General features: G+C 62.7%; 2 protein-coding genes across 3 annotated transcripts in view; both read left to right on the forward strand.

The window, feature by feature from the left end:
• The first annotated feature begins 1,127 nt into the window (after positions 1–1,127).
• On the forward strand, positions 1,128–27,741 carry LOC102449607 (intercellular adhesion molecule 1-like). Of its 2 annotated transcripts, XR_012900085.1 has the most exons (8): positions 1,128–1,452; positions 1,687–1,962; positions 2,328–2,645; positions 3,951–4,229; positions 4,871–5,140; positions 14,504–14,746; positions 15,093–15,737; positions 26,793–27,741. XR_012900085.1 is itself a non-coding variant. In XM_075917783.1 (7 exons), the coding sequence occupies exons 1-7, from the start codon at positions 1,143–1,145 to the stop codon at positions 15,251–15,253; spliced, it is 1,857 nt and encodes a 618-aa protein (XP_075773898.1). In that variant the 5' UTR covers positions 1,128–1,142; the 3' UTR covers positions 15,254–16,677. The 2 variants fall into 2 exon arrangements, 1 of the variants encoding a protein (XP_075773898.1); XM_075917783.1 differs by lacking the exon at positions 26,793–27,741 and having other exon boundaries at positions 15,093–16,677.
• Positions 19,085–27,746, forward strand: part of ICAM5 (intercellular adhesion molecule 5) — a 45,988-nt gene continuing 37,326 nt past the window's right edge. Inside the window, 7 exon segments of the mRNA XM_075917769.1 lie at positions 19,085–19,409; positions 19,801–20,076; positions 20,445–20,762; positions 23,919–24,197; positions 24,842–25,111; positions 25,290–25,532; positions 26,100–26,311. Coding sequence (XP_075773884.1) covers positions 19,100–19,409; positions 19,801–20,076; positions 20,445–20,762; positions 23,919–24,197; positions 24,842–25,111; positions 25,290–25,532; positions 26,100–26,311 — 1,908 coding nt within the window. The 5' untranslated portion in view covers positions 19,085–19,099.

A 27,746-nucleotide genomic window follows, 5' to 3' on the forward strand; every position in this document is an offset into this window, starting at 1 on the left:
ACCCTGACCCAGGGGAGGGCTCCCTGCAGGGGCTCAGGGCCCGGCCCCATCCCAGCAGACACAGGGCTAGTGGGGGAACAGGTCCCTGTCCCTGCTCCAGCTGCAGACTTCCAGGCGGAGGTGCAGGCGGATCCCCCCTTGCAGGTGCCGAGGGACCGGACTGGCCTGGGCACCGCTCAGCCCCTGGGAAGGCGGCCAGGAGAGGTCCCTGTGGGAGGGGGGATTCCTGTGCCGGGAATGGCAGGTGGGGGGATGGGGGCTCCAGGGGCAGCTGGCGGTTCCCCAAAGGTATCGCCCCAGGCTGCTGTACCTGGCCCACGACGTCCCATTGGCGGGGCACCAGGGGATCCGGCGCCCCCGGCTGAGGCTGCTCCGGCGCGTCTCCTGGCCGGGGGCATTTGCGCCGTGCAGCGGGACTGCCGGGCCTGTGACCCCTGCCAGAGGGGCGGGAGGCCCGAGACGGGGGGCGGGGGGGAAGCTGCCTGAGGCGCCGGCCCCTCGTCGAGGAGCGGTTCTGGGCAGGCAGCAATAGAGACAGTGGGGCCGGTCGGCCGGGCGACCCGGGAGCCGTGGATACGGCCGCCCACTGCCCCGGGGCCGGGGCCCTGCCCTCTAGCGAGCAGACACGGGGCAGACGCGCTGCTGGCCCTGTTCAGCGGGGGGGTTCCCCAGGAGTCCTCAGGGACCAGGGACCCCACTTCATGTCGGCCCCGCCCCGGGGCTTGTGGGAGACGCACGGGGCCCAGCTCCCCTGGACCCCAGCGTAGGGCGCCCGGCCCAGCGGGCTGGTGGGGAGGTTCCCGGGGACCCCGGAGCAGATGCTGGAGGCCTTTAAGCACCAGCACCCGCAGGACTGGGACGAGTCGCTGACCCCTGCTGTCATGGGAGGGAGAAGCCGTCGCGCCATTGGCAAGGGGCAGCCGACAGGCCAGAATTAGGGGAGGCTTCAGCTGCACTTGGGCCGGACCAACCGACCTTGTCTAGTTTCTCGACAAATTTGTCGACACTATTTTCTTTTCAACCATCTCACACCCTGTGGGTGAGCCAGGCGGCCGCCCGGGGCCACCAATTGCCTGGGCCTGGCCTTGTGGTTAGAGCGGGGGGGGCTGGGCTGAGCTCGGACTGGCGCGGAGCAGCAGGAAATGTCTCGTGGGGGGCAGGGCTCCCTCACTTCCTCCCGCAGTGGGTCTCAGAGCAGGGACGGGGCTCGGTGGAGACCAGATACTGCGCCAGATGGGCTCAGGGCTGAGCCTGTCTCTGCGTTCCCAGGCCCAGCCACGCACTCGGCGCCTCCGCAGGGCCTGGCGGGTGCCGGGCTGGGCTGCCAGGGGCTCCGGGAAGGAAGCCTGAGCCCTGCTCTCTCCGTCCCCTCCTCAGCCATGAGTCCCCGGCGGATCCAGTGTCACTCGCCCAGGGGCTGCCTGGCGCTGCTGCTTCTCCTGGCGCTGCCCGGTGAGTGCCCTGCACAGCGGCCTGCGCCCGGGAACTGGCGGGGGCATGGGCCACAGGGAGTTATTGGTAATGCAGGTGCCTTCTTACAGCATCCCTGGGAGGGCAGTGGGGCCTAGTGGTTACAGCAGGGGGGCTGGGAGCCAGGACTCCGGGGGTCTCTCTCTGGCCCGGAAGGGCAGCAGGGCCTAGTAGGAGCGGGAGGCCCCAGCGTGACGGGTGGCTTGGCCGTTTCAGGGGCTGCGCAGGGCTCGTCCCAGGTGCACGTGTCGCCGGAAGCCCCCGTGGTGGAGCACGGAGGGTCCCTCTGGATTAACTGCAGCCGCACGTGTAACGACTCTTCTGCCCCGGGGGGCCTGGAGACCTCGCTCACAAAAAGCATCGAAGAACGTGGGCCCGGCTGGACGGCCTTTCACCTCACCAACATCGAGCAGTGGAACCCGACCCTTCAGTGCTACGTCGCCTGCCCTGGTGAAAACGTGACCATCGCATCTACAAACCTCTCCGTTTACCGTACGTGCCGCGGGCTCCCAGCTGCAGGGCCGGGCGGCTCGGGGCCCCGGAGGGTTTCTGGGCAGCGCAGGGTTCGGGACACGGACACCTCGCTGCACAGCTGAGATGGGGCCCCGGCGTGGGCCCAGGCTGGCTGGGAGGGGAGGTGGCGGGGGCCTGGCCGGTCTAGGAGCAGGGAACGGGGCTGAGTCGTCTGGCCGCCGTCGGGCGGGACTTGCTGGGTCTCAGTCCAGCTCCCGGAGGGAGCCGCCCACGTCCCAGCCCCCTTAGCGCTCCTGCTTGTGGGGAGCTGCCTGGGGCGCAGCCTGTCCCTTCCGGCAGCCCCCCACTAACCAGCCTTCGGGTCCTTGCTTCCCTGGCTCCAGGGGCGCCGGAGCGGGTGGTGCTGGAGCCGCTGCCCGCGATGGAGCTGGGCCGGGCCTATAACCTGTCGTGCCGGGTTCTGAACGTGGCTCCCGTCCGACACCTCAGCGTGACCCTGCTCCGGGGGGGCCGGGCCCTGCACACGGAGACCTTCCGGACCCGCCCCGGGAACGAGCCCGACAGCGTCACCGTGACCCACGAGATCAGCCCTGGGCGCTGGGACCACGGGCAGCAGGTCACCTGCCAGGCGAGCCTGGACCTGGCGCCGCGCGGGCCCCGGCTGCAGAGCAACTCCTCGGCGGCGGAGCTGCGGGTGTACGGTGGGTCCCCCGCCCGGGCCCCGCAACCCCCGGCCGTGGCCTGCCCCTCCCCCCAAGCACCAGGCTCCCACAGGCTTGGTCTGACTGCCCAGAGCCCTGCACCCCCACAGCGGTGTCCAGCCCCCCAGGTAGGCCGTGTCCCTGCCGCCCTGAGCCTGCGGGTGGCCCCTGCTGCTCCTGGCTGGGGTTCTGACAGCAGCCGGGTGCCGAGGGGCTGGGCAGTAACTGAGGGCATGGATGGGCTGCGGGGGTGCGGTTTGGGGCCAGAGCTGGGGGTGGGGGAGGGGAGGTGTGGTTTGGGGACAGATCCGGGGAGGGGCAGAGACACCAGACGGGCGGAGCGACGGGGGGGGGCAGAGACACCAGACGGGCGGAGCGACGGGGGGGGCCAGAGACACCAGACGGGCGGAGCGACGGGGGGGGCAGAGACACCAGGCGGGCGGAGCGACGGGGGGGGCAGAGACACCAGACGGGCGGAGCGACGGGGGGCGCAGAGACACCAGACGGGCGGAGCGACGGGGGGGGGAGAGACACCAGACGGGCGGAGCGACGGGGGGGGCAGAGACACCAGACGGGCGGAGCGACGGGGGGCGCAGAGACACCAGACGGGCGGAGCGACTGGGGGGGGGCAAAGACACCAGACGGGCGGAGCGACGGGGGGGGGAGAGACACCAGACGGGCGGAGCGACGGGGGGGGGGCAGAGACACCAGACGGGCGGAGCGACGGGGGGGGGCAGAGACACCAGACGGGCGGAGCGACGGGGGGGGGGAGAGACACCAGACGGGCGGAGCGACGGGGGGGGGAGAGACACCAGACGGGCGGAGCGACGGGGGGGGGAGAGACACCAGACGGGCGGAGCGACGGGGGGGGGGGCAGAGACACCAGACGGGCGGAGCGACGGGGGGGGCAGAGACACCAGACGGGCGGAGCGACGGGGGGGCAGAGACACCAGACGGGCGGAGCGACTGGGGGGGCAGAGACACCAGACGGGCGGAGCGACGGGGGGGGGCAGAGACACCAGACGGGCGGAGCGACGGGGGGGGGGGCAGAGACACCAGACGGGCGGAGCGACGGGGGGGGGGGCAGAGACACCGGACGGGCGGAGCGACGGGGGGGGGGGGCAGAGACACCAGACGGGCGGAGCGACGGGGGGGGGGGGCAGAGACACCGGACGGGCGGAGCGACGGGGGGGGCAGGTCAGTAGCCGGCCCCGGAGCAGAGCGCGTCTCGGCCCCGCTGGCGCCGCAGCCCTGGGCTCCCCGCCGGGGCCCTCACGCCCGCGATGGGTTTCTCGCCCGCTGCAGCTCTCCCCGCGGCGCCCTGGCTGGAGGCCCCCCCGCACGTGGAGGAGGGCGCCGAGGCGAGCGCCCGCTGTGGGGTGGCCGGGATCTTCCCCGCGGCCGAGGCCCGGCTCAGCCTGACCTTGAGGAGCGAGCGGCTGGAGCTTCCCCTCAGCACGTCGGGGGACGCGGCCAGCGCCCAGGCCCCGCTCCCGTTCCCGGCCCCGGGGGGGTACGAGCTGAACTGCACCGTGGCCGTGGGGCCCCTGTCCCGATCCGCAGCGCGGCGCGTCCTGCTGTACCGTGAGTGCCGGGGCTCCGGGGGGGTCCTCGGTGGGGGGGGGCAGAGCCTGGGCAGGGCTCCCCGGGCCGGGCTCCCGCGGGGGCGGGTTTCACTTCACGCCAGTCCCTGCCCTGGACTTTCCCTCTGAGCGTTCGGGCTGAAACTCCCGCCAGGCCCAGGGGAACTCGGCCCCGGATTCCCCCCCCAGCCCTCCGGGGAATGGAGGGGAGCCCCATGCCCAGCCCGAGCCTCGCCAGCGATTCCTGCCCCGCCCCCATGTCGGCGCCAGAGGCCATCACCCCCCCCACGGGGCAGGAGTCACTTTGCCCACGGCCCCGCTGGTGAGAGGCAGGTTTGCACCCTGAGCACGGAGGTGGCGCTCCCCGAGGACAGAGCCTGGGCCCAGGAGCTGGAGGGGCGGGCGGGGGCACCGTGGGGATTTAGGTACCAGGCCAGGAGTGGAGGAATTTGGGCTCAGGTCCCCTGGGGAATTTCGGTGCCTAACTCCTCTGGGACGTGGGCCTAGTGCCCTGTGGGTGTGGGCAGTAACGGCCAGGTGTGTCCGGAGCCCCGTCTGGCGGGTGCAGCGCGCCCTGGCCCCCAGCAACGCAGCCCGTGGGGGGCAGCCGGGCCGCACACAGCTCTGACCTGGTCCATGCAGGTCTCCCCCAGCCCCTCCTGGAGATCAACAAGACCCAGACCCTCGCGGGCAGCAACGTGACTCTTACCTGCCGCTCTGCGATGGAGCCTCCGCGCGCCCTGCTCACGCTCCGAGACCCCGTGAGAGTCCTGGCCTCCGGCACCGAGCCCCTCGGGCACGTCTGGCTCACGGCTCGCAAGCAGGACAACGGGCGGGAGTTCACGTGCGAAGCAAGGCCAGCCCCAGACAGCACCAACGTGAAAAGCACAGTGGCCAGGCTCAGCGTTGTCTGTGAGTAGAGAGCGGCCCGGCTCGGGGAGGTGCGGCCCGACCCTGGGCCAGAGCAGGGCCCCGTGGGCCGGTCACGGTGCACGTTGGACTTACAGGGCTGATGGGAGGAGAACGCCACATGAATCGATATCGATCACCACTGTGGCACATGCACCTAAGAGCACAGTCGTGCACTCGCACACGTGCACACGCTCGCACGCACACTCCGTCTTGTTACCAATAGCAAAATACAGGACTATGTAGCCCTTTAAAGACTAACAATATGGTTTATTAGATGATGAGCTTTCGTGGGCTAGACCCACTTCCTCAGATTAAATAGTGGAAGAAAATAGTCACAACCATATATACCAAAGGATACAATTAAACAAAAGAACACCTATAAAAAGGACAAATCACATTGCAGAACAGAAGGAGGATGTGGGGGGGGGGAAGGTAAATGTCTGTGAGCTAATGATATTAGAGGTGGTACATTGGGGAAGCTATCTTTGGAATGGGTAAGATAACTAGAGTCTTTGTTGAGACCCCCACGTAGAATGTCGAATTTTAGCATGAATGACAGTTCAGAGGATTCCCTTTCAAATGGGCTGTGTCTACACTGGGCCACTTATTCTGGAAAAGCAGCCGTTTTTCCGGAATAACTTGCCAGCTGTCTACACTGGCCACTTGCTTTTCAAGAAAAGCAATGACGATCTACTGTAAAATTGTCAGTGTTTTTCCGGAAAAACTATGCTGCTCCCGTTCGGGCAAAAGTCCTTTTCTGGAAAAACTGTTCCGGAAAGGGGCCAGTGTAGACAGCACAGTAGTCTTTTCTGCAAAAAAGCCCCGATCGCGAAAATGACGATTGGGGCTTTTTTCCGGAAAAGTGCGTCTACATTGGCTATAGATGCTTTTCCGGAAAAAGTGCTTTTCTGGAAAAGCATCCTGCCAATGTAGACGCGCTTTTTCCGGAAATACTTATAACGGAAAACTGTTCTGTTTTAAGCATTTCCGGAAAAGGGTGCCAGTGTAGACGTAGCCATGCAGTTTTAAAAGGCCTTTGAAGCAGGATGCAGGTAATCAAGTCGTTGAGACAGTGTCCTTTCTGGTTGAAATGGCAAGAAACTGTTTTTTCTTTGTGATCCTGTCTGTCTGATATCTGTTTTGTGGGCACTGATCCTTTGGGGTCTACACTACAGCACTAATTTGAACTAACTTAATTCGAATTAGTTAATTCGAACTAAGCTAATTCGAATTAGCGCATCCAGACTTAAAAACTAGTTTGAACTAGCGTTTTGCTAATTCGAACTAGCATGTCCACACTGAGTGGACCCTGAACCGAGGTTAAGGATGGCCGGAAGCAGTGCCGGCAGGGCATCAGATTAGGACTTAGAGCGTGGAGCTGCTGTCTCAGGCTAGCCGAGGGCTGTGCTTAAAGGGTTCCGACCCCCACCCCGGACAGACAGTTCTCAGGGGTGCCCCGCTTGCAAAGCAGTCCTGGCTTGGAGTGCCCGGAGTGCCCACACTCGGCACATCACACCACTCGGCCATCAGCCTGGCTGCACTTGCCACAGGCTGCCATCCGGAGAGGGGGTCAATCAAGGGGCTTCAGAAGAGCTTCCACCCCGAGGAGCCCGCAGAGCCAGCCCAGTCCTCCCCATCGGGGGCTCGTACCCCATTCCTCCTTCCACTTATCCCTCCCTAGTCCCCCTTCCTGATGTACAAAATAAAGGACACGTGTTCAAAAATAGAAACTCTCTTTATTGAACAAAACTGGGGGAGACTGGGAAAAGTAGGTGGGAGAGGGGAAGAGAGAGGGTGGGAGAGGGGAGGGCAACTAAAATGCTTAGGGGTTTGGAACAGGTCCCATATGAAGAGAGGCTAAAGAGACTGGGACTTTTTAGCTTAGAGAAGAGGAGACGGAGGGGGGACAGGATAGAGGTCTATAAAAGCATGAGTGGGGTGGAGAGGGTGCATAAAGAAAAGTTCTTCATTAGTTCCCATAATAGAAGGACTAGAGGACACCAAAGGAAAGGAATGGGTAGCAGGCTTCAAACTAACAACAGAAAGTTCTTCTTCACAAAGCAAATAGTCAACCTGTGGAACTCCTTGCTGCAGGAGGCTGTGAAGGCTACAACTAGAACAGAGTTTAAAGAGAAGTTAGATAAAGTCTTGGAGGTCGGGTCCATGGAGTGCTATTAGCCAAGGGGTAGGAGTGGTGTCCCTGGCCTCTGTTTGTGGAAGGCTGGAGATGGATGGCACGAGACAAATGGCTTGGTCATTGTCTCTGGTTCATCCCCTCCAGGGTACCTAGTGTTGGCCGCTGTCGGCAGACAGGCTACTGGGCTAGATGGACCTTTGGTCTGACCCAGTACGGTTCTAAGCTCAGAGCTCAGGGTCGGGGGTCTCAGTGGACCCCCTTGATTTTCATGCAAACCTGCTCCTGGGTGGCCAGACTGGCAGCTATCCTGCCCTAGACAGCCACTTTCCTGTGCCTAGTGCGGAGGTCGTGGACAAGGTCCACGATGTCCACTCTAGACCAGGCGGGCACCCTCCTCTTGCGGACCCGGGCAGGCTCCCGGGAGCCGCCAGCCTGGTCCCGGGAAGAGGGGGAGGGCTGGGTGGCAGCGGGTGGGTGGCTCGAGCCGTGCCAGGTGCAGGGTCTGCTGGCTGGGTGCTGGCAGGCTTGCACCTGGCACGGGCACCGTAGCCAGCCCGTGGCCCTTTAAGGGGTCCGGGGCTGGGAGGGGGGCAGTAGAGTTTCCTTGGTGGTGCCCAGAGTAGCCACCAGGGAAAGCTGGGGAGGGCTAGCCTCCCACTAGTTCGAATTAAGGGGCTACACAGCCCTTAATTCGAACTACTTAATTCGAACTAGGCTTAGTCCTTGTACAATGAGGTTTACCTAGTTCGAATTAAGTTTGAACTAGCGGTTTGCCTGTGTAGCGCCTAGCAAAGTTAATTTGAACTAACGGCTGTTAGTTCGAATTAACTTTGTAGTGTAGACAGACCCTCGGTGAAGTGTCTGAGACGTTTGTCCAATGTACATAGCAGACGGACACTTTCGGCACATGATAGCATAGATTATATTTCTGGATGCGCAGGAATGTGTGTTCTTGATCTTATAACTCACTTGGTTAGGTCCAATAATGGTATCAGCAGAATGAATATGTGGACAAAGCTGGCAACGGGGTTTGTTGCAAGGGAAGGTTCCAGGGTTGGTATTAGTGTGGTATGTCCTGTGGTGGTTGGTAAGAATCATCTTGAGGTTAGGTGGTTGTCTATAGGGCTATGTCTGCACTACAGCACTAATTTGAACTAACTTAATTCAAATTAGTTAATTTGAACTAAGCTAATTCAAACTAGTGCACCTAGACCTAAAAACTAGTTCAAATTAGCATTTTGCTAATTCGAACTAGCATGTCCACATTGAGTGGACCCTGAACCGAGGTTAAGGATGGCTGGAAGCAGTGCCGGCAGGGCATCAGATTAGGACTTAGAGCGTGGAGCTGCTGTCTCAGGCTAGCCGAGGGCTGTGCTTAAAGGGACCCGACCCCCACCCTGGACAGACAGTTCTCAGGGGTGCCCCGCTTGCAAAGCAGTCCTGGCTTGGAGTGCCCTGAATGCCCACACTCGGCACATCACAGCACTCGGCCATCAGCCCGGCTGCACTTGCCGCAGGCTGCCATCCGGGGGGGTCAATTGGGGGGCTGCAGGAGAGATTCCACCCTGAGGAGCCCGCAGAGCCACCCCAGTCCTCCCCATCGGGGGCTCGTACCCCATTCCTCCCTCAACTCCTTCCACTTCCCCTCCCTAGCCCCCCCTTCCTGATGTACAAACTAAACGACACGTGTTCAAAAATAGAAACTCCCTTTATTGAACAAAACTCGGGGAGACTGGGAAAAGAAAGTGGGCGAGGGGAAGAGAGAGGGTGGGAGAGGGGAGGAGGAAACCTGGGAGGAGGGAGCTGGAAGGGGGAAGAAGGAGGAGGGGAAGTATCAAACTATGGTAGCTATATCTTCAGTACTGTGTACAGATGTGATCTCCTCACCCCAGAAAAGATATTTTGGCCTTGGAAAAGGTTCAGTAAAGGGCAACTAAAATGATTAGGGGTTTGGAACGGGTCCCATATAAAGAGAGGCTAAAGAGACTGGGATTTTTCAGCTTAGAGAAGAGGAGACAGAGGGGGGATATGATAGAGGTCTATAAAATCATGAGTGGGATGGAGAGGGTGCATAAAGAAAAGTTCTTCATTAGTTCCCATAATAGAAGGACTAGAGGACACCAAAGGAAAGGAATGGGTAGCAGGCTTTAAACTAACAACAGAAAGTTCTTCTTCACAAAACAAATAGTCAACCTGTGGAACTCCTTGCTGCAGGAGGCTGTGAAGGCTAGAACTAGAACAAAGTTTAAAGAGAAATGAGATAAAGTCATGGAGGTCGGGTCCATGGAGTGGTATTAGCCAGGGGGTAGAAATGGTGTCCCTGGCCTCTGTTTTGTAAGGCTGGAGATAAGAACATAACATAAGAACATAAGAACGGCCATACTGGGTCAGACCAAAGGTCCATCTAGCCCAGTAGCCTGTCTACCGACAGTGGCCAACACCAGGTGCCCCAGGGTATGTCTACACTACCCCGCTAGTTCGAACTAGCGGGGTAATGTATGCATACCGCACTTGCTAATGAAGCCCGGGATTTGAATTTCCCGGGCTTCATTAGCATAAGCGGGGAGCCGCCATTTTTAAATCCCCGCTGCTTCGAACCCCGTGTAGCGCGGCTACACGGGGCTCGAACTAGGTAGTTCGGACTAGGGTCCTATTCCGAACTACCGGTACTCCTCGTGAAACGAGGTGTACCGGTAGTTCGGAATAGGCACCCTAGTCCGAACTACCTAGTTCGAGCCCCGTGTAGCCGCGCTACACGGGGTTCGAAGCAGCGGGGATTTAAAAATGGCGGCTCCCCGCTTATGCTAATGAAGCCCGGGAAATTCAAATCCCGGGCTTCATTAGCAAGTGCGGTATGCATACATTACCCTCCTAGTTCGAACTAGGAGGGTAGTGTAGACATACCCCCAGAGAGGGTGGACCGAAGACAATGATCAAGCGATTTGTCTCCTGCCATCCCTCTCCAGCCTCTGACAAACAGAGGCCAAGGACACCATTTTATCCCCTGGCTAATAGCCTTTTATGGACCTAACCTCCATGAATTTATCCAGCTTCTCTTTAAACTCTATTATAGTCCTAGCCTTCACAGCCTCCTCTGGCAAGGAGTTCCACAGGTTGACTACACGCTGTGTGAAGAACTTTCTTTTATTAGTTTTAAACCTGCTACCCATTAATTTCACTTGGGGTGTGTCTAGACTACATGCCTCCTTCGACGGAGGCATGTAGATTAGCCAGATCGGAAGAGGGAAATGAAGCCGCGATTAAAATAATCGCGGCTTCATTTAAATTTAAATGGCTGCCCCGATCTGCCGATCAGCTGTTTGTCGGCAGATCGGGGGAGTCTGGACGCGATGCCCCGACAAAGAATCCTTTCTTTATCGACACAGGTAAGCCTGGTTTCACGAGGCTTACCTGTGTCGATGAAGAAAGGCTTCTTTGTCGGGGCATCGCGTCCAGACTCCCCCGATCTGCCGACAAACAGCTGATCGGCAGATCGGGGCAGCCATTTAAATTTAAATGAAGCCGCGATTATTTTAATCGCGGCTTCATTTCCCTCTTCCGATCTGGCTAATCTACATGCCTCCGTCGAAGGAGGCATGTAGTCTAGACACACCCTCAGTGACCTCTAGTTCTTCTATTATGGGAACAAATAAATAACTTTTCTTTATCAGCCCTCTCCACACCACTCATGATTTTATAGACCTCTATCATATCCCCCCTCAGTCTCCTCTTTTCTAAACTGAAAAGTCCCAGTCTCTTTAGCCTCTCCTCAAATGGGACCCGTTCCAAACCCCTAATCATTATAATTGCCCTTTTCTGAACCCTTTCCAAGGCCAAAATATCTTTTTTGAGGTGAGGAGACCACATCTGTACACAGTATTCAAGATGTGGGCGTACCATAGTTTTATACAGGGGCAGTAAGATATTCTGGGTCTTATTTTCTATCCCTTTCCTAATAATTCCTAGCATCCTATTTGCCTTTTTGACCGCCACTGCACACTGTGTGGATGTTTTCAGAGAACTATCCACTATCAAGATCTCTTTCCTGATTTGTCGTAGGCAAATTAGCCCCCATCATACTGTACGTGTAGTTGGGGTTATTTTTCCCGATGTGCATTACTTTACACTTATCCACATTAAATTTCATTTGCCATTTTGTTGCCCAATCACTCAGTTTGGTGAGATCTTCTTGGAGTCCCTCACAGTCTGCTTCTGTCTTGACTATCCTAAACAGTTTGGTATCATCTGCAAACTTTACTACCTCACTGCTTACCCCTTTCTCCAGAGGGATGGCAGGAGACAAATGGCTTGGTCATTGTCTTCTGTCCATGCCCTCTGGGGCACCTGGTGTTGGCCGCTGTCGGCAGACAGGTTACTGGGCTAGATGGACCTTTGGTCTGACCCAGGACGGCCATTCTAAGCTCAGGGCTCAGGGTCGGGGGTCTCACTGGACCAACTTGATTTTCATGCAAACCTGCTCCTGGGTGGCCAGGCTGGCAGCTCTCCTGCCCTAGACGGCCACTTTCCTGTGCCTAGTGCGGAGGTCGTGGACGTTAGAGGCTTCCCTCCAAACCTCGATGAGGTCCACGATCTCTGCACTAGACCAGGCGGGCACCCGCCTCTTGCGGCCCCGGGCAGACTCCTGGGAGCCGCCAGCCTGGTCCCGGGAAGAGGCGGAGGGCTGGGTGGCAGCGGGTGGCTGGTTCGTGCCGTGCCAGGTGCAGGGTCTGCTGGCTGGGTGCTGGCAGGCTTGCACCTGGCACGGGCACCGTAGCCAGCCCGCACCCCTTTAAGGGCTCCGGGGCCGGGAGGGGGGCAGTAGAGTTTCCCTGGTGGTGCCCAGAGTAGCCACCAGGGCAAGCTGGGAAGGGCTAGCCTCCCACTAGTTCGAATTAAGTGGCTACACAGCCCTTAATTCGAACTAGGCGTTAGTCCTCGAGGAACGAGGTTTACCTAGTTCGAATTAAGTTCGAACTAGCGGTTTGCCTGTGTAGCGCCTAGCAAAGTTAATTCAAACTAATGGCTGTTAGTTCGAATTAACTTTGTAGTGTAGACAGACCCTAGGGCTGCGTCTAGACTGGCAAGTTTTTCCGCAAAATCATCTGCTTTTGCAGAAAAACTTGCCAGCTGTCTACACTGGCCGCTTGAATTTCAACAAGAACACTGACGATCTCATGTAAGATTGTCAGTGTTCTTGCAGAAATACTGTGCTGCTCCCATTCGGGCAAAAGCCCTCTTGCGCAAGAGGGCCAGTGTAGACAGCACAGGACTGTTTTCTGCAAAAAAACCCCGATTGCGAAAATGGCAATTAGGTCTTTTTTGCGAAAAATCGCATCTAGATTGGCCACGGACGCTTTTCCGCAAAAAGTGCTTTTACGGAAAAGCGTCCTGCCAATCTAGACGCGCTTTTCCGAAAATGCTTTTAACTGAAACTTTTTCGTTAAAAGCATTTCTGGAAAATCATGCCAGTGTAGACGTAACCCAGGAGACTATGGGTCTGTCTCCCAGAGCCTCTTTGAGTATGGTATCCTGTTCCAATATAGGCTGTAGTTTATTGATAATGTGTTGGACAGGTTTTAGTTGGGGGTTGTAGGTGATGACAAGTGGTGTTCTATTGTTGGTTTTCTTGGGTCTGTCTTGAAGTAGATGGTTTCTAGGTATTCGTCTGGCTCTTTCAATTTGCTTTTTTATTTCTCTGGATGGGTAGTTGAGATTTATAAATGCTTGGTAGAGATCCTGAAGCTTCTGGTCTCTGTCAGAGGGATTAGAGCAGATGCGGTTGTATCGAAGGGCTTGGCTATAGACGATGGATCGTGTGGTGTGTTCTGGATGGGAGCTGGATGCATGTAGGTAACTGTATGAGTTGGTGGGTTTTCTGTAGAGAGTGGTGTCTAATTTTCCATTGTTGATTTGTACGGTGGTGTCCAGGAAGTGGATCTCTCGTGTAGAATGGTCCAGGCTGAGGTTGATGGTGGGGTGTAGGTTGTTGAAATCTCTGTGGAATATCTCCAGTGTTTCTTGGCCATGCGTCCAGATCATAAAGATGTCATCGATGTACCGTAGGTAGAGGAGGGCTGAAAGGGGACGGGAGTTGAGGAAACGTTGTTCTAGGTCAGCCATAAAGATGTTAGCATACTGTGGGGCCATGCGTGTACCCATGGCTGTGCCGCTGATCTGGAGGTATAAGTTGTTCTCAAACTGGAAATAATTGTGGGTGAGAACAAAGTTACATAGGTCTGCTATCAGGTTGGCAGTGGTGTCCTCCGGGATAGTGTTTCTAATTGCTTGTAATCCGTCTTCATGTGGGCTTCATCCCCCACATGCCCCTCCTGTTCTGCAATGTGATTTGTCCTTTTCATATGTGTTCATTTTTTTTAATTGTATCCTTTGGTATATATGGTTGTGACTATTTTCTTCCACTATTTGATCTGAGGAAGTGGGTCTGGCCCACGAAAGCTCATCATCTAATAAACCATCTTGTTAGTCTTTAAAGTGCTACATTGTCCTGCATTTTGCTTCAGCTACACCAGACTAACACGGCTACATCTCTATCACTCTGTTACCAATAGTCGCTCCCCTTGACGTCGCTGGCAGCCCCAGGCCCTGTCGCTTGGGTCGGCTCCTTCTGGGCGCTGCCCCACTGCTGCCCCATCCGCCTTCTGTGGGGGGGTGAATTTGCTTCCCAAGAAACTGCCTCCCCCGACTCTCCGGGCCACCGATACTCAGACACTCTTGGGGGCCCCCCTGGCTGGCCTGAGCACCCCAGGGTTGGGGCCTGTCCCCCTCCACCTGCTGGGAGGCACCTGCACGTCGCCCCTCCCCTCGCTCCACCCCCCCCATGACCCCGCTCCCCAAGGGGGATCTCTCTTTCTTCCCCCTCCTTCCCCGCAGGCCCACCCTCCCCTCGCAGGCCGTACCACAGTCCATGGGATGGTTGGGAAATCAACCCAGTGCCCAGCACAGATGGGGCATTCAGAGGTGTCTGCACCCTGGGCCCAGACTAGCCAGCCAGAGGAAGGCTCCTTGGCCCCATTTTACAGATGGGGAAGCTGAGGCCAGCTGGGGACTGGCGCAGGCCCAGGCTCCCAGGGGTGCCCTGGCAGAGGCTGATTGATTTCGGGGCACCCAGTGCTGTGGCTGGGGAGGGCCTGTCCTTGGCACAGCCCCGGGGCGGGCAGAGGGGGCCCCGCGGCACTGGGCACCGTAACCACCCCCCTCACTTGCAGACGGGCCCCGGCTGGACGACTCCGGCTGCCCCGGGAACCGGACGTGGGCGGCGGGGACGGAGCAAACCTTGTCCTGCGCGGCGCTGGGGAACCCCCCACCGGACGTGGCGTGCACGAAGGACGGGCGGCAGGTCAGCACCACGGCGCCGCGGCGGGTCGGGAGCGAGGACGCCGGGACCTACGTGTGTGAAGCCAAGAACACGCTCGGCAGGGCCCGCCGGGAGGTGACCGTCCACGTGGAGCGTAAGTGGCCTTGGCTGGGCACTCTGCAAAGGCCCCACCGGGGTTAGGAGCAAAGTGGAGCAAAGTAAAATCCCACTGACAGCCCATGGGATTTAGGAGCCCACATTACTGAAGGCTCCGTCCGTGTTAATTGGGTGCAACACAACAGAATGCCGGCCGGGATCAGGGCCCCGCCCAAAGACTGGAAGGGGAAACTGAGGCACAGAGTAGCTGGGTGGTGTCCCGGAGGCCAGAACTCAGGGGAATAGAACCCAGGTGTCCTGCGCCCCAGGCCACTGTCCACAGCTCTAGCCACTAGGCTCCCCCACCGCATAGCCCTCCTGTCTGCCCCCTTCTTCCTTAACAGATCCTAAGCCCAACTACCTGCTGTGGGTCCGCCTGTCCCTGGGTTTGTGCATTGCCTTGGTGTTGGGCGTGGCCTGCCTGTACTACTGCGCCCACAAGATCCGCAAGCACCAGCTCAACACGGCCGCAGAGAACGCGCCCGACCCGGAGTCCAGCGTCTAGGCCTGGCCAGGACCTGCAGCCCCAGACTCCTGCCTGCTGCCTGCCCCGGGAGCGCCCAGTGACCCCTGGGTGCCGCCTGGAGGTCCCGGCCCTGCTATGCACGGTCTGCGGAGGGCAGTGGGCGGCGCGTGAGGGGCAGACCCCCGAGGCCGGACTCCCCCACGCCTGGCCGGAGGGACGCGCTGCGGAAGCAGGTGTCTGGGCGACCCCGTCCCGGCGGCAGCGCCTGCAACACTCGACTTGGGGGGGGGGGGCGTTTTTAAGGGGCGACTCCCAGCGCGTTGGCGCGGCCCAGCCCCACCCAGCCCTGCCTGCCCGGCGCCAGGCCCAGGGGCCCCCGGTCAAACCGGGTCAACACCGACAAGCTGGACAGCGGCTCGCCGGGCCCTTTCTCGGCTCTGCTGGACCCCAGAGCCTGGGCCCCCACCCGGCAGCTCGGGGCAGCCTCGGCTTCCAGGGCTCCTGTCCTGCAGGGCAAGGCAGGGTCCGCTCTCCGTATCTCACAACCCGGCCGGGGCATGTCGCTGGCCATTGCGGATGCCAGAGCCCCCAGTTCAGGGTGCCCACAGCTCGGTTTGTGTTACTGCGGGTGGTGCGCGTCCGCACATACCTCAGTGCACTTGACAAAATTTATTCTGCTTGTAAATTTCTAGTTGAAATGGCAAGAAACTGTTTTTTCTTTGTGATCCTGTCTAGTATCTCTTTTGTGGGCATTGATCCTTTGGCGAAGTGTCTGAGACGTCTGTCCAATGTACATAGCAGACGGACACTTTCGGCACATGATAGCATAGATTATATTTCTGGATGCGCAGGATCCATTATTAGACCTAACCAAGTGAGTTATAAGATCAAGAACACATATTCCTGCGCATCCAGAAATATAATTTATGCTATCATGTGCCGAAAGTGTCCGTCTGCTTTGCACACTTGTCCGACGTCTCAGACACTTCGCCAAAGGATCAATGCCCACAAAACAGATACTAGACAGGATCACAAAGAAAAACAGTTTCTTGCCATTTCAACCAGAAAGGACACTGTCTCAACGACTTGATCACCCACATCCTGCTTCAAAGGCCTTTTCAGACCACACTTGAAAGAGAATCCTCTGAACTGTCATTCATGCTGAAATTCGACACTTAACGCTTAGGGTTAAACAAAGACATTAATTATCATACCCATTACAAAGATAGCTTCCCCAATTATCACCTCTAATATCATTAGCTCACAGACATTTACCTTCCCCCCCCCCCCGCATCCTCCTTCTGTTCTGAAATTTGATTTGTCCTTTTCACATATTCATTTTTTTTTAATTGTATCCTTTGGTATCTATGGTTGTGACAATTTTCTTCCACTATTTGATCTGAGGAAGTGGGTCTGGCCCACGGAAGCTCATCACCTATTAAACCATCTTGTTAGTCTTTAAAGTGCTACATAGTCCTGTTTTTTGTCCCATATAAAGAGAGGCTAAAGAGACTGGGACTTTTCAGCTCAGAAAAGAGGAGACTGAGGGGGGATATGATAGAGGTCTATAAAAGCATGAGTGGGGTGGAGAGGGTGCATAAAGAAAAGTTCTTCATTAGTTCCCATAAAAGAAGGACTAGAGGACACCAAATGAAAGGAATGGGTAGCAGGCTTCAAACTAATAAAAGAAAGTTCTTCTTCACAAAGCAAATAGTCAACCTGTGGAACTCCTTGCTGCAGGAGGCTGTGAAGGCTAGAACTAGAACAGAGTTTAAAGAGAAGTTAGATAACGTCATGGAGGTTGGGTCCATGGAGTGATATTAGCCAGGGGGTAGGAGTGGTGTCCCTGGCCTCTGTTTGTGGAAGGCTGGAGAGGGATGGCACGAGACAAATGGCTTGGTCATTGTCTTCTGTCCATGCCCTCTGGGGCACCTGGTGTTGGCCGCTGTCGGCAGACAGGTTACTGGGCTAGATGGACCTTTGGTCTGACCCAGGACGGCCATTGTAAGCTCAGGGCTCAGGGTCGGGGGTCTCACTGGACCAACTTGATTTTCATGCAAACCTGCTCCTGGGTGGCCAGGCTGGCAGCTCTCCTGCTCTAGACGGCCACTTTCCTGTGCCTAGTGCGGAGATTGTGGATGTTGGAGGCCTCCCCCCAAACCTGGACAAGGTCCACGATCTCCGCACTAGACCAGGCAGGCGCCCGCCTCTTACAGCCCTGGGCAGGCTCCTGGGAGCCGCCAGCCTGGTCCTGGGAAGAGGGGGAGGGCTGGGTGACAGCGGGTGACTGGCTCGAGCCGTGCCATGTGCAGGGTCTGCTGGCTGGGTGCTGGCAGGCTTGCACCTGGCACGGGCACTGTAGCCAGACCGTGGCCCTTTAAGGGTTCCGGGGCCAGGAGGGGGGCAGACGAGTTTCCCTGGTGGTGCCCAGAGTGGCCACCAGGGCAAGCTGGGGAGGGCTAGCCTCCCACTAGTTCGAATTAAGGGGCTACACAGCCCTTAATTCGAACTAGGCGTTAGTCCTCGTGGAATGAGGTTTATTTACCTAGTTCGAATTAAGTTCGAACTAGCGGTTTGCATGTGTAGCGCCTAGCAAAGTTAATTCGAACTAACGTCTGTTCATTCGAGTTAACTTTGTAGTTAGACACCCTCAGAGACGAGCGGGAGGGGAAGGTCTCCCCGGAGGGTGAGCCGGTCGTGGAATACGTTCTGACATTCCAGGAAAGACTTGCCGAGCTCATGGGCCTGGCCAGAGAGAACCTGAGCAGGGCCCAGAGGAAGCAGAAGGTCTGGTACGACCGCAATGCACGGGCCCGCGCCTACGCTACTGGGGACCAGGTGATGGTCCTGATCCCCGTGCGGAAGAACAAGCTGCAAGCCGCCTGGGACGGCCCCTTCAAGGTGGTTCAGCAGCTGAACGAGGTGAACTACGTGGTGGAGCTGACGGGCCGGACGCGCGGCCAGCGGGTATATCATGTTAACATGATGAAGCCGTACTGGGACAGGGAGAACTTGGTGCTGGCCGTGTGTAAGCCCTGGGAGGAGCAGGGGGAGGATCCCCTGGTGGGCCTGTTCCCTGGGACCGGAGAGGACTCTTTGCTGGAGTCAATTTCCCTCTCGGACCAGCTCACCCCGGCCCAGCAGGCCGAGATCCGGGAGGTGCTGCGCTCCCACCAGCAGCTGTTCTCCAACAAGCCGGGTCTCACCAACCTGGCTGTCCACCGGGTGCAGACGGGCACTCACCCCCCGGTGCGCTGCTCCCCATTCAGGGTCACGGGGAAAACAGCCCAGGACCTGGAGAGAGAGGTCCAGGACATGTTGGCCCTGGGGGTGATCCAGCCGCCCTCCAGCCCCTGGGCCTCTCCCGTGGTTCGCACGGCCCAGCCGGGGGGCAGACCTGCCCTGACCGGTTCTGACTGGGGGGGAGGTTGGAACAAAGGAAGGACGTGGCGGGAGGAAGAGTGAGTCTGGGGCGGGAAACATGATGGAGACAGCCTGTGGGGGGGGCTGGAGACCAGGGCCTCAGGCACCCGCCTTAAGAGGTCCGGGGCGTCCTGCCCCCCTCCTGTTGCCACATCACGTCTGTGCCGGGCTGTTCTGGACACGCCCTGAGCCCCGCTCTGCTCTGCGGGTGGGTGGCGACTGCTCTGGCCGCTCCGGGGGTGCAGGATCTGGGGACCCCGACGCGCTGTCACAGGAGGAGCCAGGGGACCCCGGAGCAGATGCTGGAGGCCTTTAAGCACCAGCACCCGCAGGACTGGGACGAGTCGCTGCCCCCCGCAGTCATGGGAGGGAGAAGCCGTTGGCGCCATTGGCAAGGCCTGGCCTTGTGGTTAGAGCAGGGGGGGGCTGGGCTGAGCTCTAACTGGCGCAGATCAGCAGGAAATGTCTCATGGGGGGCAGGGCTCCCTCACTTCCTCCCGCAGTGGGTCTCAGAGCAGGGACGGGGCTCGGTGGAGACCAGATACCGCGCCAGATGGGCTCAGGGCTGAGCCTGTCTCTGCGTTCCCAGGCCCAGCCACGCACTCCGCGCCTCCCCAGGGCCTGGCGGGTGCCGGGCTGGGCTGCCAGGGGCTCCGGGAAGGAAGCCTGAGCCCTGCTCTCTCCGTCCCCTCCTCAGCCATGAGTCCCCGGCGGATCCAGTGTCACTCGCCCAGGGGCTGCCTGGCGCTGCTGCTTCTCCTGGCGCTGCCCGGTGAGTGCCCCGCACAGCGGCCTGCGCCTGGGAACTGGCGGGGGCATGGGCCACAGGGAGTTATTGGTAATGCAGGTGCCTTCTTACAGCATCCCTGGGCGGGCAGTGGGGTCTAGTGGTTACAGCGGGGGGGGGGGGGCTGAGCGCCAGGAATCCAGGGGTCTCTCTCCGGCTCTGGGAGGGCAGTGGGGCCTAGTGGTTACAGCAGGGGGGGGCTGAGCGCCAGGAATCCAGGGGTCTCTCTCCGGCTCTGGGAGGGCAGTGGGGCCTAGTGGTTACAGCAGGGGGGCTGGAAGCCAGGACTCCGGGGGTCTTTCTTCAGCCCTGGGAGGGCACCAGGGCCTAGTAGGAGCGGGAGGCTCCAGCGTGACGGGCGGCTTGGCCATTTCAGGGGCTGCGCAGGGCTCGTTCGAGGTGCATGTGTCGCCGGAAGCCCCCGTGGTGGAGCACGGAGGGTCCCTCTGGATTAACTGCAGCCACACGTGTAACGACTCTTCTGCCCCGGGGGGCCTGGAGACCTCGCTCACAAAAAGCATCGAAGAACGTGGGCCCGGCTGGATGGCCTTTCACCTCACCAACATCGAGCAGTGGAACCCGACCCTTCAGTGCCACTTCACCTGCCCTGGTGAAAACGTGGCCGTCACATCTACAAACCTCTCCACTTACCGTACGTGCCGCGGGCTCCCAGCTGCAGGGCCGGGCGGCTCGGGGTCTCGGAGGGTTTCTGGGCAGCGCAGGGTTCGGGACACGGACACCTCGCTGCACAGCTGAGATGGGGCCCCGGCGTGGGACCAGGCTGGCTGGGAGGGGAGGGGGCAGGGGCCTGGCCGGTCTAGGAGCAGGGAACGGGGCTGAGTCCTCTGGCCGCCGTCGGGCGGGACGAGTTGCTGGGTCTCAGTCCAGCTCCCGGAGGGAGCCGCCCACGTCCCAGCCCCCTTAGCGCTCCTGCTTGTGGGGAGCTGCCTGGGGCGCAGCCTGCCCCTTCCGGCAGCCCCCCACTAACCAGCCTTCGGGTCCTTGCTTCCCTGGCTCCAGGGGCGCCGGAGCGGGTGGTGCTGGAGCCGCTGCCCGCGATGGAGCTGGGCCGGGCCTATAACCTGTCGTGCCGGGTTCTGAACGTGGCTCCCGTCCGACACCTCAGCGTGACCCTGCTCCGGGGGGGCCGGGCCCTGCACACGGAGACCTTCCGGACCCGCCCCGGGAACGAGCCCGACAGCGTCACCGTGACCCACGAGATCAGCCCTGGGCGCTGGGACCACGGGCAGCAGGTCACCTGCCAGGCGAGCCTGGACCTGGCGCCGCGCGGGCCCCGGCTGCAGAGCAACTCCTCGGCGGCGGAGCTGCGGGTGTACGGTGGGTCCCCCGCCCGGGCCCCCCACCCCTCCCCTGCTTGGATTCGGCCCTGTACCCTCCTCACCGGCTCTGTCCTGGCCCCACATCCCCTCCCTGGGTGCTGGAGGCTCAGGGACTCGCGGCCGTGGCCTGCCCCTGCCCCCCAAGCGCCAGGCTCCCACAGGCTTGGTCTGACTGCCCAGGGCTCTGCACCCCCACAGCGGTGTCCAGCCCCCAGGCAGGCTGCCGCCCTGAGCCCACGGGTGGCCCCTGCCCGGTATGGTGCCCGGGGCTGGTTCTCGTCCGGGCTGTCGGTGTGCGTGGTCTCCGGGAGAAAACCCGACACGCAAAAGGCATTTTCTGTGTTTCCGGGAGAGGCGGCGGTGGGGGCACACTTCCCCGGCCCTGTTTGGCTGGGGGGGCAGCACCCAGCTCCCACCCTGGCCTTGGAGTACACGGGGCGCTTGGGCGGCCACCCAGGAGGGTCCAATGCTGCCCAGCTGATTGGCAGAACGCCCACCGCCGGCAGCCTGTGTTCCTCCTGGTGGTGCACATCTGCACCGGCCTTGGCGCACGGAACAACATTGATGCTGCTCACGGATGGAAATCGTTAGCGGGACCGTTGCCCAGGCCCTGCCCAGAGGGGAGACTTGTTCACACTGCCAACCCCCGGGGTGGGGGCCAGGCTGAGCCCAGAGGGAGGGTCCCTGTGGGTCTGCAGCACAGATTTCCCCGCAGTGTCCTGGGGGACAGGTTCCTGCCTCCCCATGGGGGGGGGGGGTTCTTCCACTTTTCACTTTCCCTCCCCACACCTCTTCCCCGTGGGGCTAGGACTGGTTGGAGAGAATCCGGGCACCGTGGGCTCGGGCTGCTCCTGGCTGGGGCTCTGACAGCAGCCGGGTGCCGAGGGGCCAGGCAGTAACTGGGGGCATGGATGGGCTGCGGGGATGCGGTTTGGGGCCAGAGCTGGGGGTGGGGGAGGGGAGGTGTGGTTTGGGGACAGATCCGGGGAGGGGCAGAGACACCAGACGGGCGGAGCGACGGGGGGGGGCAGAGACACCAGGCGGGCGGAGCGACGGGGGGGGGGGCAGAGACACCAGGCGGGCGGAGCGACGGGGGGGGCAGAGACACCAGGCGGGCGGAGCGACGGGGGGGGGCAGAGACACCAAACGGGCGGAGCGACGGGGGGGGGCAGAGACACCAGACGGGCGGAGCGACGGGGGGGGAGCAGAGACACCAGACGGGCGGAGCGACGGGGGGGGCAGAGACACCAGACGGGCGGAGCGACGGGGGGGGGGGCAGAGACACCAGACGGGCGGAGCGACGGGGGGGGCAGAGACACCAGACGGGCGGAGCGACGGGGGGGGGCAGAGACACCAGACGGGCGGAGCGACGGGGGGGGGCAGAGACACCAGACGGGCGGAGCAACGGGGGGGGGCAGAGACACCAGACGGGGAGGGCAGAGACACCAGACGGGCGGAGCGACGGGGGGGGGCAGAGACACCAGACGGGCGGAGCGACGGGGGGGGGCAGAGACACCAGACGGGGGGGGCAGAGACACCAGATGGGCGGAGCGACGGGGGGGGGGCAGAGACACCAGATGGGCGGAGCGACGGGGGGGGGGGCAGAGACACCAGACGGGCGGAGCGACGGGGGGGGCAGAGACACCAGACGGGGGGGGGCAGAGGCACCAGACGGGCGGAGCGACGGGGGGGCAGAGACACCAGACGGGCGGAGCGACGGGGGGGGGGCTGAGACACCAGACGGGGGGGGGCAGAGGCACCAGACGGGCGGAGCGACGGGGGGGGGGCAGAGACACCAGACGGGCGGAGCGACGGGGGGGCAGAGACACCAGACGGGCGGAGCGACGGGGGGGGGCAGAGACACCGGACGGGCGGAGCGACGGGGGGGGCAGAGACACCAGACGGGCGGAGCAACGGGGGGGGGGCAGAGACACCAGACGGGCGGAGCGACGGGGGGGGGGCAGAGACACCGGACGGGCGGAGCGACGGGGGGGGCAGAGACACCGGACGGGCGGAGCGACGGGGGGGGGGCAGAGACACCGGACGGGCGGAGCGACGGGGGGGGCAGAGACACCAGACGGGCGGAGCGACGGGGGGGGGGCAGAGACACCAGACGGGCGGAGCGACGGGGGGGGGGCAGAGACACCAGACGGGCGGAGCAACGGGGGGGGGGGCAGAGACACCAGACGGGCGGAGCAACGGGGGGGGGGGCAGAGACACCAGACGGGCGGAGCGACGGGGGGGGCAGAGACACCAGACGGGCGGAGCGACGGGGGGGGCAGAGACACCAGACGGGCGGAGCGACGGGGGGGGGCAGAGACACCAGACGGGCGGAGCGACGGGGGGGGGCAGAGACACCAGACGGGCGGAGCGACGGGGGCGGTGGGCAGAGACACCAGACGGGCGGAGCGACGGGGGGGGCAGAGACACCAGACGGGCGGAGCGACGGGGGGGCAGAGACACCAGACGGGCGGAGCGACGGGGGGGGGCAGAGACACCAGACGGGCGGAGCGACGGGGGGGGGCAGAGACACCAGACGGGCGGAGCGACGGGGGGGGCAGAGACACCAGACGGGCGGAGCGACGGGGGGGGCAGAGACACCAGACGGGCGGAGCGACGGGGGGGCAGAGACACCAGACGGGCGGAGCGACGGGGGGGGGCAGAGACACCAGACGGGCGGAGCGACGGGGGGGCAGAGACACCAGACGGGCGGAGCGACGGGGGGGCAGAGACACCAGACGGGCGGAGCGACGGGGGGGGCAGAGACACCAGACGGGCGGAGCGACGGGGGGGGGGCAGAGACACCAGACGGGCGGAGCGACGGGGGGGCAGAGACACCAGACGGGCGGAGCGACGGGGGGGCAGAGACACCAGACGGGCGGAGCGACGGGGGGGGGGCAGAGACACCAGACGGGCGGAGCAACGGGGGGGCAGAGACACCAGACGGGCGGAGCGACGGGGGGGCAGAGACACCAGACGGGCGGAGCGACGGGGGGGGGGGGGGCAGAGACACCAGACGGGCGGAGCGACAGGGGGGGAGCAGCAGGTCACTAGCCGGCCCCGGAGCAGAGCGCGTCTCGGCCCCGCTGGCGCCGCAGCCCTGGGCTCCCCGCCGGGGCCCTCACGCCCGCGATGGGTTTCTCGCCCGCTGCAGCTCTCCCCGCGGCGCCCTGGCTGGAGGCCCCCCCGCACGTGGAGGAGGGCGCCGAGGCGAGCGCCCGCTGTGGGGTGGCCGGGATCTTCCCCGCGGCCGAGGCCCGGCTCAGCCTGACCTTGGGGGGCGAGCGGCTGGACCCCCCCCTCAGCACGTCGGGGGACGCGGCCAGCGCCCAGGCCCCGCTCCCGTTCCCGGCCCCGGGGGAGTACGAGCTGAACTGCACCGTGGCCGTGGGGCCCCTGTCCCGATCCGCAGTGCGGCGTGTCCTGCTGTACCGTGAGTGCCGGGGCTCCGGGGGGGTCCCCGGCGGGGGGGGCAGAGCCTGGGCAGGGCTCCCCGGGCCGGGCTCCCGCGGGGGCGGGTTTCACTTCACGCCGGTCCCTGCCCTGGACTTTCCCTCTGAGCGTTCGGGCTGAAACTCCCGCCAGGCCCAGGGGAACTCGGCCCCGGATTCCCCCCCCCCCAGCCCCCCGGGGAATGGAGGGGAGCCCCATGCCCAGCCCGAGCCTCGCCAGCGATTCCTGCCCCGCCCCCATGTCGGCGCCAGAGGCCATCGCCCCCCCCCACGGGGCAGGAGTCACTTTGCCCACGGCCCCGCTGGTGAGAGGCAGGTTTGCACCCTGAGCACGGAGGTGGCGCTGCCCGAGGACAGAGCCTGGGCCCAGCAGCTGGAGGGGCGGGCGGGGGCACCGTGGGGATTTAGGTACCAGGCCAGGAGTGGAGGAATTTGGGCTCAGGTCCCCTGGGGAATTTCGGTGCCTAACTCCCCTGGGACGTGGGCCTAGTGCCCTGTGGGTGTGGGCAGTAACGGCCAGGTGTGTCCGGAGCCCCGTCTGGCGGGTGCAGCGCGCCCTGGCCCCCAGCGACGCAGCCCGTGGGGGGCAGCCGGGCCGCACACAGCTCTGACCTGGTCCATGCAGGTCTCCCCCAGCCCCTCCTGGAGATCAGCGAGACCCAGACCCTCGCGGGCAGCAACGTGACTCTTACCTGCCGCTCTGCGATGGAGCCTCCGCGCGCCCTGCTCACGCTCCGAGACCCCGTGAGAGTCCTGGCCTCCGGCACCGAGCCCCTCGGGCACGTCTGGCTCACGGCTCACGAGCAGGACAACGGGCGGGAGTTCACGTGCGAAGCAAGGCCGGCCCCAGACAGCACCAACGTGAAAAGCACAGCGTCCAGGCTCAGCGTCGTCTGTGAGTAGAGAGCGGCCCGGCTCGGGGAGGTGCGGCCCAACCCCGGCCCAGGGCAGGGCCCCGTGGGCCGGTCACGGTGCACGTTGGACTTACAGGGAGAACGCCACATTCACTGATAATGTATCGATATCGATCACCACTGTGGCACGAGCACCATAACCACCCCCCTCGCTTGCAGATGGGCCCCGGCTGGACGACTCCGGCTGCCCCGGGAACCGGACGTGGGCGGCGGGGACGGAGCAAACCTTGTCCTGCGCGGCGCTGGGGAACCCCCCACCGGACGTGGCGTGCACGAAGGACGGGCGGCAGGTCAGCACCACGGCGCCGCGGCGGGTCGGGAGCGAGGACGCCGGGACCTACGTCTGTGAAGCCTCCAACGCGTTCGGCAGGGCCCGCCGGGAGGTGACCGTCCACGTGGCGCGTAAGTGGCCTTGGCTGGGCGCTCTGCAAAGGCCCCACTGGGGTTAGGAGCAAAGTGGAGCAAAGTAAAATCCCACTGACAGCCCATGGGATTTAGGAGCCCACTTGCCCCACAGGCTCTAGGGGCCCCGTCCGGGATACCAGGCTGCCGTTCCCGGCCTGGCCCTTGATCCCGTCTGGCCCTTGATCCCGTCTGGCCGTTCCAGCGATGGGGCCGGTGTCTGCAGGCTCGGTGCCAGCTGTGGGTCCCAGCGTCCCTCCTGCCCCAGAGAGCAGGGCTGGGTCCAGCTTCCTGAGGCCTGGCGGCTTTCGGGCTCCTCCCCGTCCCAACCCCTCCTCGTCTTAATTGGGTGCAACACGACAGAACGCCGGCTGGGATCAGGGCCCCGCCCAGACAAAGACGGGAAAGGGAAACTGAGGCACAGAGCAGCTGAGTGGTTTCCCCGAGGCCAGCACTCAGGGGAATAGAACCCAGGTGTCCTGCGCCCCAGGCCACTGTCCACAGCTGTAGCCACTAGGCTCCCCCACCGCGTGGCCCTCCTCAGTCTGCCCCCTTCTTCCTTAACAGATCCCAAGCCCAACTACCTGCTGTTGGTCCTGCTGCCCGCGGTTTTGGGCATTGCCCTGGCCTTGGCCGCAGCCTACGGCTTGCACTACCGTGCCCACAAGATCCGCAAATACCGGCTCAAGCAGCAGCAGCAGCAGCAGCAGCAGCAGCAGGCCGAGGAGGTGAAGCTGAACGGGGCCGCAGAGAACGCGCCCGACCCGGAGTCCAGCGTCTAGGCCTGGCCAGGACCCGCAGCCCCCGGCTCCTGCCTGCTGCCTGCCCCGGGAGCGCCCAGTGACCCCTGGGTGCTGCCTGGAGGTCCCGGCCCTGCTATGCACGGTCTGCGGAGGGCAGTGGGCGGCGCGTGAGGGGCAGACCCCCGGGGCCGGACTCCCCCACGCCTGGCCGGAGGGACGCGCTGCGGAAGCAGGTGTCTGGGCGACCCCGTCCCGGCGGCAGCGCCTGCAACACTCGACTCGGGGGGGGCGTTTTTAAGGGGCGACTCCCAGCGCGTTGGCGCGGCCCAGCCCCACCCAGCCCTGCCTGCCCGGCGCCAGGCCCAGGGGCCCCCGGTCAAACCGGGTCGACACCAACAAGCTGGACAGCGGCTCGCCGGGCCCTTTCTCGGCTCTGCTGGACCCCAGAGCCTGGGCCCCCCCGGCAGCTCGGGGCAGCCTCGGCTTCCAGGGCTCCTGTCCTGCAGGGCAAGGCAAGGCCCGCGCTGGCCATTGCGGGCGCCAGAGCCCCCGGTTCAGCAACAGCTGATCACCCGCCAGGCACAAAGGGGGCGGAGCCGGGGCAGGAAAGGGGAGGAGCCGGAGAAGGGGTGGGGTCAGGGAAGGAGTGGAGTGGGGGCTGGGCCTATACCTGCCCCATTGCCATGGGGTAGAATCCCCCCAACAGTGAGTCCGACACCCCCTGGCAGCTGGCGGAAGGGGCGGGGTGGTGCCAGCCCAGCCCTGCGTCTGGGCGCTGGGCAAACAACGGCCCACGTGCAGGACGCAGCCAGCCCCACGTGCAGGACGCAGCCAGCCCCACGTGCAGGACGCAGCCAGCCCCACAGCCCCTCACTCCTGCCGGCCGGCGCCCCCCCACGCTGCGGGGCCTGGAGCTTTCCCCAGTGCGGGACCGGCCCCGGTTAACCCCGCAGGGAACCTGCGTCCCGGGGCCCAAGGGGCTGACCCGGCTGGTGCAAATAAAGGACGTAAACGGTTTCAGTGCGACCCCCCGGCCTGCCCTGCGGCTCCTGGAGACGCGTCGCGGCCCCGTCGCCTTCCCCGCGGGACGCGGGGCCCCAGCGTGGCCAGAGCACCCGGGGCGCCGGGGGGAGGGGCAGAGGGCCCTGACCCGCCACTCGCTGGGTGACCCCGGGCCGGGCGCAGGGAGCTGGTTCTCAGCAGAGCCGGGCCATGGGGGTAGCACTAGGCAGGTCGCTCGGGTTCATTAAGGGTTGTTAGCTGAGAGCCCACGCGCAGGACCTACCACTGGGCGGGGCAAGAGGAAATCGTGGCGGGTGGCCGCTCAGAAGAGAGTCCAGGGAGGCCCAGCTGGGTAGCAGGGCACCCACAGCTCGGTTTGTGTTACCGCGGGTGGTGCGCGTCCGCACGTACCTCGGTGCACTCGAAAAAATTTATTCTGCTTGTAAATGAAAACATCCCCTGGATGGCC

This window comes from Pelodiscus sinensis, unplaced genomic scaffold (genome assembly GCF_049634645.1).
Source record: "Pelodiscus sinensis isolate JC-2024 unplaced genomic scaffold, ASM4963464v1 ctg101, whole genome shotgun sequence".
Taxonomy (NCBI): Eukaryota; Metazoa; Chordata; order Testudines; family Trionychidae; genus Pelodiscus; species Pelodiscus sinensis.

Excerpts from the sequence above, each read along its gene's own strand:
- LOC102449607 (XM_075917783.1), top strand. The coding sequence starts at position 1,143 with ATGTCTCGTGGGGGGCAGGGCTCCCTCACTTCCTCCCGCAGTGGGTCT. Across the intron at positions 4,230-4,870 it reads GCGGCGCGTCCTGCTGTACC|GTCTCCCCCAGCCCCTCCTG; the intron begins GTGAGTGCCGGG and ends TGGTCCATGCAG. Across the intron at positions 5,141-14,503 it reads GGCCAGGCTCAGCGTTGTCT|ACGGGCCCCGGCTGGACGAC; the intron begins GTGAGTAGAGAG and ends CCTCACTTGCAG.